At 40.8% G+C, this 12,324-nt stretch overlaps 1 protein-coding gene across 1 annotated transcript in view; it reads right to left on the reverse strand.

Moving 5' to 3' along the window:
* Window positions 1–2,449: 2,449 nt before the first annotated feature.
* Window positions 2,450–12,324, reverse strand: part of klf7b (Kruppel-like factor 7b) — a 66,694-nt gene continuing 56,819 nt past the window's right edge. The window contains exon 4 of the mRNA XM_035174835.2: window positions 2,450–10,978. Coding sequence (XP_035030726.1) covers window positions 10,927–10,978 — 52 coding nt within the window. The 3' untranslated portion in view covers window positions 2,450–10,926. The remainder of the gene's footprint in view (window positions 10,979–12,324) is intronic.

Below are 12,324 nucleotides of genomic sequence, written 5' to 3' on the forward strand. Positions count from 1 at the left end.
ATTGTTAAAGGCTTTATATGTAAGATGCAGGATCTTAAATTCTATTCTGAATTTTACAAGGAGCTAATGCAGAGAAGCTAAGACAGGAGTAATGTGATTTCTCCTTCTAGCTCCTGTCAGCACTCGTGCTGCAGCATTTTGGACCAACTGGAGGCTTTTCACAGATTTACTGGGACATCGTGATAATGAAGAATTACAGTAATCCAGTCTAGAGGTAACAAATGCATGGACTAGTTTCTCAGCATCCTTCTGAGACAGGATGTTCCTAATTTTCACAATATTGCGCAGGTGGAAGAAAGCTGTACTAGAGACTTGTTTTATATGTGGGTCAAATGACATGTCCTGGTCAAACATAACTCCAAGGTTCCTCACAGTGGAGCTAGGGGCCAAACTAATACCATCCAGGCTGACTATCTGGTCAGACAGTGTTTCTCTGAGATCTTTAATGAATAATACTCCTGCTGTATATTATTATTTCTTATTTTTATTTACAATTTTACATAACTCTTTTTAATTTCTTCTTAAATACTTATTTGTCTTCTTATGTTGCTTGTACAATCTGTCATGATGCCTTTAATATTTTATGTAAAGTACTTAAAATTGTCTTGTTGAAAAAGTTAAAAAGTTAAAAAACTTGCTTTGCCTTATGTGTAAAAAAAGCTAGTTATAGTTATTTAGTTGTCGATATCAGCTTTAAAAGTGATAAGTTCACAATTTGTTTCCATCCCAAAACCGCCCCATATAAATCTGTTATCTAGATGTGTTGATGTTATGGAAAACAAAAGTAGAAAATTGTGGCCACTGGACAAATAAATATATACAAATATAATATATATATATTAAATTAAAGCTTTATTAGGTTTATTAAAAAGAAACTTTATTTTTCAGCCCAAGAGGTAAAACACACATTTACATTATATTTTTCCACATTTAAATTTTTCAGTTGACAGGAGTCATTTCAGAGCTGCTGCTGTTTTGTGCAAAGTTGTGATATTGTCCTCTGTTAGTACAAAGCAGCATTAAAGGCCTATATTGGATAAGTATGGTATAAGTATTGTGGTGGACACTGAGTCACTCAAACGAGCTGACATGGGCCTTCTGGGAGATAAACCATAGAAAATGCAATGGGGCAGTTCCACCACATTTCTGTTAAGAGAAGCTGATGGTTGCTGTTTCTGTAAAAAACACTCACCAACACTAAGCAGTCTAATGCTGCTGAATAAGATTATAAACAGCTCACTCGTCTTCCTCCTGCATCTCCGACAGCGCAACTTCAAAATGCCCCCACGCTAATCAGCATTGTTAAGTCCAGTTTCCAGCCAACACAGCCCACTGCTGAGGAACGATAATAATCCTCCACGTGGACAATATGTGTGAAAATGCAAAGTCTGTATTTACAGAAAAGCCCAAAGACCAGTTAAGATGATTTAAATCGAGGGAGCAAATACCAAGTCTGTCCTTCCAGAGAAATACAATCACAATTTCGTCGCTTTTAATTAGTTAATTAGCAATTTCTATGTAAGAGGACAAACTTACAGAGCAGATATGCTGCACATGAGCTCCCTTTCCTCCACTTAATTGATCCCCAATTAGCCATTCATTATTTGATTACCTCATTTAGCCCGCGTGTCTGGGTTTGGATGTCAGCGCACTCAGTGACAAGTTAGCTCTAATTAAAGAGCAGGACAGTCTCAGCAGCCATTTGCAGGCAGGGGAGAGCCATAGATATTCATGAGATTGTTTTAATTTGTAATAAAGACTCAAATTACCACCGGTGTTGAGAAAATGAGCCGTTCTGTGGTGGTTATGTGGCGGCGGCTCTCTGCGCCATACGTCTGTGCTCTCGCCAATGGCCAGACAGGGTGTTTCCATCTGCTTTAAATGGCTGTTAACAAGGAATAATGTGCCGTCATGTTGCTCATAATTTAATCGTCTGGGTGTCCATACAGGGGTGATTTCAGTCATTTGGAAGGTTATAGTGGGTGTTTTCTGCCAGCTTCGTCGAAAGTGAAGGGATGCAAGTGGAATGAAAAGAAGCAAACTTTAAATGGATCAGAAAGTGAAAGGAGATATACATTTATTTAATTTCTATTACAGCTGCTCCACATGTGATTTGAATACATTATGCTTAAATGCAACATCTCCAAGGTTAATTGTTTACTGTGGTTAATAAATGATGTTGGCTCTGCAAAACAAACCATATATTAAGATGTCACGTTTGGCGGAAACAAAATCTGATGGGCATGCTGTTTGGCACTTGTCCACTTGTCTGACCTGTTCAATCTTCTGCTGTGTTCTGGGAATTTACCAGAGTTCATGTTTGAAAATGGCCGAGGAAGATCCTGCATCAAGTAAAAGTGTTTCATGAGTCATGAGTTTGCAGATTTTAGGTGTGTTAAGGATTTTGAAAACCTTTTTTTTTTACAAATAAACACAAGGGAGCCACATCCAGATTCTACCATTTATTACACATATTACATTCTTAAATAAAAATGCTCCACTTAACAGTTCTTGCATAGATATCTTACAATACCAATTTAGAAAAGAATTATGAAACAGACCAGTAACAAAAATAAATTTTTCTTCTTCCTTAATAAAGAACATTACCATACTAACATCATATAATACAAATAATATTTTAAACACTTTGTACAGGAAAATATCGTAAGAGAACTCAAAATGAAAAAAAAAATAAAGAAAAACACTCAACAGATGTGACAGTGACAGAGGAGAGGACGGCGGGTGAGAGTGATCCCAGGTTGATATGAGAGGTGTCAGGGTTACAGAGCCCCGGAGATGTCGAGATGGTGAAAACACGTCTGCCATCTTCTTCACTTTTGTCTTATTCATCCCAGAAAACACACAGTTGTGATTCTTTAACAGACTATGGACACACACTGGATATGAAGGGGCTTAAATACCATCTTTCACCACATGACATCTGGGGATTGGTCAATTTTACAATACGTTAGGATGAGAATTGGCACCAAAATCCATTCTGTGTCTCCAGATTTCTGTTTGAGTCGATGTGGAGGCTGATATTTATTACTTTAAAGCTAAAAGACTGAAATAACTTAACAAACCTGCTGCAAGTATCTGTGTTTAATCTTATTTTTGTGTTAAATCTTTTATTGGAGAACTAGCAAAGTAAGAATTTCGGTCTATGTACATAAAATCTCTTGAATCTTTTTCATCACTTTTGTCTCTTATTCTTGTTGGTTATGATAATATGTTACGTGCAAGATGAAGTGCAGAGGTTTTCCCATTTAATACAGTTTCACAGCATCCTCCATTTCGGCAAGACAAACATCATGCATGAAACTCAAATTTAAAACTTTTTCAAATTTAATTTATCATCTTAAAACCTCTATTTTGATCAACAATAACTACAAGTTCTGTTTGGCACCAGAGAAAATATTGAATCTTTTCCTGTGTCCTAAAAAAACAGCTGGAGAGCAGTGACTTGTTGTTGATGGACATAAGTATGAAAGTAAACAAGTATGAACAGTTTATGAATTTAGAATTATTTGTGTTGTTGCACAGGAACAGATGACAATTTAATCACCTGATCAAATTGGGACAGATTCCATTAGTCAAAGTTTTATCTTCGTAATTGGCCAAGATTGATATGATGCTGTAATCTGTTGCAGGATGGAGCTACTGTGTTTTCAAAAGACAAACAGAATTGTTTGGTACCAATCCTCATGCACATACATAGATAAAGATAAACCAATGGGCCAAACTCCAAAAAGTAGTTCTTCATCTACAAGAACTTAACGAGAAAGCATCAGGCATCAGCGACGAACTGAGATGGAAAAGCACCTGCAAGGACGGGTCGACTGACCGAGGACATTTAGCTGGAAAAGTTATTGCAGTTTCACCAAAGAACTGCTTGGAGCTCTCAAGCTGCATGGCTCTTGAGAAGTAGAGCTGGATATCTGAGGACTATCGGTGAGCTGGGCCCCTGAGGGCTCTGACGGTTGTGGCTCCAGTTGGAGAGGGGTAGGGTGAGGTGGGTAAGAACAGACAGACACAACGGGAGGAGTAAAGGATCTGTGAATCTCTTATATACTGACACATCAAGCATGGACAGACACAGTATTACAGACAGACAGACAGACAGACAGACAGACAGACAGACAGACAGACAGACAGACAGACACTCCGGGATGCGAGTGATACCAAGAAAGTTCAACCAAGTCACAGCTGGACTGAGTGTAAAGTATCCCCCAGACTGGCGGTGATGAAAAAGGCATTGCACTGGAAGGTTCTGATATCTCAGTCGGATCTATTGCGAGTGGACCCATTGTAAATGGTTCTTGGTGGCAAAGTGCATCCTGGACGTGTGTAACAAATGTTAAGTGGATTTCTGAGTGCTCCAACAGACTATGCTAGCTGTGCCCGGATGTGGTGAGTGCAAAAGCTAAGTATGATCATGTAGTGCAATGTTTGCGAGAACTAAAGTAGACCTATAGAAATGGTGAAATGTCTGAGACGGTGCTGGATAATTTCACACAGAGCGGTCCGTAAGATCTCACGCTATTTACAAAAGCTGCCAGAAGTAACAATCCTACTTCGGGGTGGATATGGTGGAGAACTGTGGAAACTGAAGTCGGGTTCCTCAAAGGACGATGCCCAAACAACTGCCTGTGGTCAAAGAAGGAGGACGTCTAAAGGCTGTTTCACACTGGGTTTGAGGGGGCATCATCTCGTAGATATGAGAAATTTGGTCAAAGAAGCATTTCTGGGCTTCTGGTTATTGTGACAAGTTTAGCCTTGTTGGGTACAAACTGCTCTCTGGCCTCAAAGCAATCCTATCAATTCATCTGAAGCTTTTTTTGAGTTCTTATTTATCAAGCTCTTAAATGAATCATTCCCAGATTTGGAAAAATCCACCAGTGTCAAAACACCTTTAGTCTCAAAGGAGATTCCTCTTGACCATTTGATGCATGGGGATGATGAAGTCATGTGATAAAACCTTGGTTCCCAAAATCTCCAGTCCACCTTTTACTCTGAAATATGAGACTTGATTAGTGCTATTTGCAGCGTGCTAAGAAACTAACTTTAACTAAAGCTACTTCACTCCTGCTTAAGCTGCTAGCGCCACTATAGCGGGCACCCTATAAGACCATGAGAACATTATTTTACATTTGTGAACAATGAGTCTGGCTCCAGCTGACAGTGGACCCGAGAACGAGAATGATACGAAGCATGAAGGTTCGGAGCAAACCGGTAATTAAGATTTAATGGGACAAGAGTTTAAGAAAAAAAAACGGGGAAAAAAACAATCCCTCTCCTTCCACCTTCCAATCCGTCGCTAATTTTCTGCGTCCCTGCCTCTCGGCTCGTTCCCTCCACATCCACTACATTCACAGCAGTTAACTTGCAAATATGCAAATCTTTGGGCAAAATGTGTAAAGTGTGCATTCAGCATTCCTGCAGCTTATAGTGCATGGACAACTGCTGTGGACAGAGAGGGAGCGATGGGGGTCAGGATGGAGGGAAACACGGATGGCACTTCAACTGGGGAGGATGATGGAGGGTCGTGGGATTCAAGATTAAATATCTGATGGGACTTTGCAGATAAATCGTAATTTATTGAATCTGCAATACATGAATAAAAAGCAAGGGCTGATTTAAAGATTTGCACATGGCTAAATTATTTCTGAAATCCTTTTGTTCATCATAATGAATTTGCAACGGGGTATTCTGTTTCTCCTGCATCAACTTCTGGTTACAGTCCTGGCTCAAGGTCACTGGTGTGTCTTTTTTTTCCCCAGACCACTGAGTTTCCCTGTGACCCAGAGCGATAACTCATTAGCTGAACTGCATCCAGAGAACAGGACCTGGAAGTGCTTCATGCTAATCAGAGCGGTGGGACGGCCGCTAACTGGCCCCGGAGCAGGCTGAGAGACGACAGGAGACCCCCGAGCAAAACACAGGGACAGAAAATCTGCTTCATCAGGCCGAGAGACACGGAGGGAACGAAATGTGAGTTCATATCGTAAGTGACTTTGAGATCTGCCACATGTCGAGAGGGATTTTAATTAAAGAGGAGAGAAACTATTAGTCGCTTCAGTCTTGCCAGCAACACGATTTCAATGTAGCATTACATTTATGCTTTAAACCTGTGAATGAAATCAACAATCTGGTACGTTTACATAGTTTTGGGGGACATTTGTTTCGCAGAAATGTGCTGAAAGTCTCACTTTCTCTTAAACTCTACTTAAGGCTCATTTTATTCACAATTTATTGGTTTTTCATCTACAAATATGTTAATTTAAAAAAGGAGAAGATCAATTCAAGCAATTTTCTAACTTTAATTGTAATTTAGCGAGCAGGCAAACGTTTGTTTCCAGCTGCAAGATGACACTGATCCACTCTCGTCTGTACATCAGGTTCTCTTGGGATATTAGCAGCTTAGAGGACGCGTCAGGTTTTACAAAGTGTCGGGGAAAACGAGTACAAAATGCAAATGACTTGCTGATTTTGCATCTGACTTCCTTTGTTAATGAAATGATCAAACTACAGGGCAGCAGATGAGATATTTTAAGATCTGATTTACATTTGGATACTCCTATTATTATTACTTCATCCGTTTTTTGACAATCAGAACAATTCTAACAAATCCTGAGATTTGGGGGCAGGAAAAAAAGAAAATAGTTATTTTAATTAATCTGTCTGATTTTAACGTGCTTCAATATTAAGTGCAAGTTTGCATCTCTTTGACTTAAGTCATCGGGCTCCATGACTTGTATAAATACATCAATGAATGAACGGACAGAGCAAAAAACCTCATGAACACATTGTAGGCCATTGCTTTGATTAAAAGCATTTCTCCCACGTGGTTGCACAGTTAAAAGAAATCTGGTATCAACCATTTTGCTTAATCACTGCTTCCCTCACAGTTTGCCTAATGGGACACACACACACACACACACACACACACACACACACACAAATACACATTCATTCCATCAAAAGTGCTACGATCCCCATCCCTCTGTGATTGTACGTCCTTCTACATCCCTCTGCATGTCTCAACATTTTGGCGTGACCTTGCATCTTCCAAGCTGAAGAAAACAACCATCGATACAGATTTTGTCACTGAAAAAACAAACAGTAAAAATGAAATGAAATCAAACATGAAACACTGGATTCATCTCATACGTGGGTTGATTTGTGTCATATTTAGCAGAAAGACAGTTAGTAGAGAAAGCTGCCGCTGGATACAGAGGCCTCATACGGAGGCGGTTCCCCGCTGATCTCTCCTGACTGGGGAGATTCTGCCCGTGGCTAAAGGGCAGTTCCGTGCTGGAGGTTTTTGGTATCGATTGTTCGAAGCTGCACCATAAACCCCCCCTGAAGGGGAATGTTTTCACTGTTTCACCTAATGAGGACTGGCAAGGCCAACTGGCACGGCGACCGGGCACGACGGGATGTGAAATCTCCTGCCAGCTTCAGGAACCTTGCACCCTCACCCAGCCTACACCAGTCAGCAGCAGCAGCAGCGAGCATTAGACTGTTTGCATGCGCTACAGGGCCTGCAGGTGGTGGTGGGCGGATGGACCAGCAGTGTCAGTGCTACTGCTGATGTTGGTTGTCAGTAATGCCCTGATTGCGAGGCAGGTTTATTTATTTCCACGCAACCACTGATCAAAGGAAGCAGGTTGTGTGGATATGTGCTCGCACCAGTTTCCACCTCTCATGTTTTATCTTCTAACTTTGAGATTTTGATTTTATTTAATCTGCATTCAGGAAATTCACAGAGATGAGCCACTATTTTCAGCAAAGCATAAATGTGAAGACATGTTCATGATTCTCCAAGAGCTCCGCATAAGTTAGCCTCACGCTAGCTTCTTCCCTTATTAAGCACTTTGCTATGCTTCTTTGTGTGTTGATAAGTAGAAAAGTGTAAAATCATAGACTGTATAAACAACAAGGACGACATGACAGCTAACCCAAAAGTCAAGCCAAAGCGTCTAGATTGCTACCTCCCATCCTCCATGTTGATGGACGGGACATGGACCAAACTGAAAAGTCAAAGTACACGCCAAATACATTTTTCTCAAAGATGTTTTCAGTCATTTTATGTTGTTCATCACACTGAAGTGTTCACGTTCCCAGTAAGTTTGGTCTTAATCTCTTTCTTTATGAGGTTAGGTTTTCCATAAAAAGAATTAATTATCAATTAGTTTAATTCATGACAGTAACGGGGGGTAGACGTGAACTGTGGCGGGACAAATTAGAATATGACACAGTCTAGATAATTAATGGGAAACACTGTTTTGACATGGAGAGTTAGGGCATTAGCCTGGGAGGAGGTACGTGCTCCCAGAGCGACCGTCTAATTAGTTATTTGATGATTTAAAAACAGGGTGAATCGTCTGGATTGACAGCTGAGACTGACTCGTAATGGGTGCGTGTATCGGACGCAAGATGGCAGCATTCGTTTCTGGGATATTTTGGCTTCGTATCTGGACAGTCGGAGGAAGTGAAGACACGTCGTCCATCTTTATTTACAGTCTATGTTTAAAATTTGCAATGTTTGTGATCCTGAAGACAGTTTGCCTGAAATCAATTTAGTTATTTTTTCCAAGACTTTCCATGACAGGAATGTGGATGTGAAATGCCAACATGTTTTAAATTTGGCTTAAAGACCTGCTGCAGTTGTTTCACTCTGATTTATTCTTTGCTGAAAAAAGTGGCTCATGCACTCAATCGTAACCAACGATGTAACCAGAGTTGGAGGTAAAAACGCTGATTAAATGAGAGGCACAAACTGTGGCAGAGGATATGTGGGTGATTGTTGGAACTGGGAACAAGCTGATTTCTCACTTCAAAGGATTTGAAATCGTTTGTTACCTCCAGCTGAGAGCTAAGATACTCTTCTACTAAACAACAGTCGCTAAATTCCTACTGTGAAAAAAGATTTGGGAGCAGAACATATAATTCCAGGAAGAGTGTGCATGTGTGTGTGTGTGTGTCGTCATGAGCTGGTGTGTGTGTGCATTTGCAATAAAGCCTGCCATGCAGTGTTTTGTTTTCCAACTCCGTTCATTAGTTTAATAATTATTTTCCTAAATCTTATTAGTCTTATCTCGAGAAGAGCCATGAGCAAAGAAACTGCAGTGTGAGTGTGTGTGTGTGGGTGTGTGTGTGTGTGTGTGTGTGTGTGTGTGTGTGTGTGTGTGTGGACGGAGTATGTGTGTTTGTTCTGTATGCAAAGTGTAGAGCGAGACAGCATTGTTTTTGTAGTGTATTTTTTCAAACCTTTTTATGATTTTTTTTTCCATCGTTTTTATTTTTTTCCATATTTTTCGCTGTAGAAAAAAAAAGCACAGATAACATTGAAAAAAAAGTCAGTGCAGTCAATGGATACGAAACAGGCAAATTGGACCGGTGGGCCGGTGTGACCGCGTCTGTTCGGTTCCACCACCTAGAGGTTGGTTGGCGTCTTCCGTCCCACGTGAAACAGCAGCACTGCGGCCTCATTTCTGGCCTTCCAGTGCGGCCAGTGAGATGAGATCTTAGATTCTGTGAAAGCGCTCCAGGATGACTTTCAGAATCAACGAAACCCCCCACACCAAAAAACAACACAAACAAGATTCCAGTTTTCAGCGAGTCTGACTCCGCTGGTGTGTGATTCCACGGAGGGTCAGGACAAGGTTGTGTTTTTCAGCTTTCGTGAATCGTTGAGCAGAAAGAGCAGCACAACAAACCGAAGACACTTCTGCTTTCCTCTTTGATTTTAGTCCAAAATAAAAATACAAATCCATTTTCCGAGGGTCGTGTGATTCTGGTTTTCGTTCATCCTCTGGTTGCTTACAGGCCGCAGAGGCAGAGTCAGTGCACATGGGGATTAGAAGACCAACAACGCTCTCCTTCTCATCCCACACATTCTGTTGAAGTCATCTTAGATTCTCAGTTTTTTTTTTCTCTCTAACAACAATTCAGTGAGTTTTAAGACATTTTCTCCGAAAGAGAAAAGAACAAAGTATCATTCTTTGTAATAACAACAAGAAGAATTATTGTCCTCTTAGTAGAAAAAAAGGGAAGAAAGTGTCGCTGCGCATTTCTGTCAGGTAGCCTGCGGAGGCGGCAGGCGTCTCGGTGAGGGTGAGATGCAAACACCCGCTGAAGGAGAGCCTGAGAGTTGCAGTAGCGCCCGCTGACCGAAGCCCCATGGGTTCACCAAAACACCCAGCGTCTGAGCCCTGGGTTCGATTGTCAGCCATGCTAGAAGTCAATCTGTAAAGTCTCTCTCCTGCAGATTTGGCTTTGTTGTTTTCCTCACATAGATTACTGAAGCTGACTGCAGCAGATGATGGTTTCTTAAAGTCCGTGTATGAAAAACAGTAAAAAACAAAGGAAAAAAAGTTGAGTATTTGATTTCAGAAGCTGCTAAAGCACAAACAACTGACTATACGGATATTTAAAGTTTACCCACTGAACTAACTCCTCACCCAAAGTGATTTTATGGGTTAAAAAACACTGAATACAGAGAAAGAAAAAAGGTGGCATTATGTTTTCGGCAAGCGAGTATATGTTGATTTGGCAGTGTCCAATCCCCCAGAGCCACATGACTGCGGCTCGAGGTCACCAGGATGATGCATTCAAGACAGGTGTGTGAACTGTTTTCTATTGCAAGTGTGTGAGTGTGTAATTTTTAAGAAAAACAACAATCTAGCTACTCCTCGTTTTCCTCCAGTCACCCTCATCTTCTTCGATGGAAAAGGCCGTCGGGCCGTTTGATCTCTACGGCCATCTCAGATGGATGCCGACATGTTTTTTTTGGATGGGGTGAATGAGGCGGGCGGTCGGCTCGACTGCCCATCCCTCTCTCCTCTGAACTCTCCTCCTCCTCCTCCTCCTCTTCTTCCTCCCCCTACTTCTTCCCCTCTCCCGCTCATTTTCTGTTCACCCTCAGATGTGCCTCTTCATGTGCAGGGCCAGGTGGTCCGACCGGGAGAAACACCTACAGGGAGAAACAAAGAAATCGTGCCAGAAATATTAATGTTACATCCAAAGTATGCACGAAATTACAATGAGAAAACATAAAGACAAAACTGTATTAATATGTAGAAACTGAATTGTTTTGCGGCAGAAACGGAAAACTAAAAGCCATGAAAATACATACATGTGAATGTAAATAAATGTAAATTTATACAACTGACTATGTAAAGATGTGTACAAAGGCACGATAAATCCCGTTTTACTGGAGATTTTCACTAAATAACCATAATATGTCAGGTTGGCAAGTGTTGCTGATGAGTGCCTCGGGCTCTGTGTATTAGCTGTGAGTGTGCCACACTCCCTGCCCCCTTTAAATCCCCACTGGCTCTGTGTATTTCTTGGGAACCCTCCATAATCCCAGGCCCCTTGAACCTCCCACTGGCAATGTGTATTTGTTGGAAACGCTCCACACTTCCAGCCCGCTACGCTGAACATCGTCTGTGTGTATTTGCTGGAAATGCTCCACACCGCTAGACCCATTGAAACACTCACTGGCTCTGTGTATTTGCTGGGACTACCCTTCAGTGACAAACTGTCCAACATTTGGTAATATGTCAAATTGATTGATCAAGAATTGACAGAGTTAATACTTCCTTAAAAAACGTAGCTGCCATAGATGCTTCTGTAGCTTATAATCAACGGAACATGCCCACTGGAAAATCTAATGTGAGAAAGTAACTAAACTTTATTTATAAAGTTTCTTTTGAAACCAAATTGGAAACCCATTGGTTTGTGAACTGTCTTTTTGTCATTTTGAATCCACAAGTTTGGCATTTTATCTGGCGCCATCTTGGTTTTTGAAACCAGACGTAACCATATTTGGAGGAGCGGCAGGTGGAGCCTGATGATACAAGCTGTCAATCACACAGTGCACATATACCACGATTTATCGTCATTTTGGACCATAATTTAGTAAATGATCTACATGCCGTATTGAAAATGATTTGAAATTTGAGACTATATACTCCTAAGGAAAAAAAATGTTTAGTGACATTATAAATCAACTGAGACGTCATTTTCTCAAAGACAACAAGTCCTGTCGCCCTCTAATGGTCATTTGAGAGAATACCGGTTCAGGCACTTTTGCATTGGCTTCACTTTCCGCACCTGGAGTCTATGTCTACATTTTTATGTAGAGTCTATGTTTGAAACCATACTTTCTTGAACATTAAAGTACAAAAAATAAAGAAAAGATAAAAGCTACATGGGCTTATCTAATATTTAGGGACAAAGTGATTAGAGAAGGAATGCGTTTCTAATGTCTTAATACGACCAACTGACTCAATGTTTTTTTATAACTAGGGGTCA

Source organism: Hippoglossus stenolepis, chromosome 13, assembly GCF_022539355.2.
Source record: "Hippoglossus stenolepis isolate QCI-W04-F060 chromosome 13, HSTE1.2, whole genome shotgun sequence".
In the NCBI taxonomy this organism is placed as follows: Eukaryota; Metazoa; Chordata; class Actinopteri; order Pleuronectiformes; family Pleuronectidae; genus Hippoglossus; species Hippoglossus stenolepis.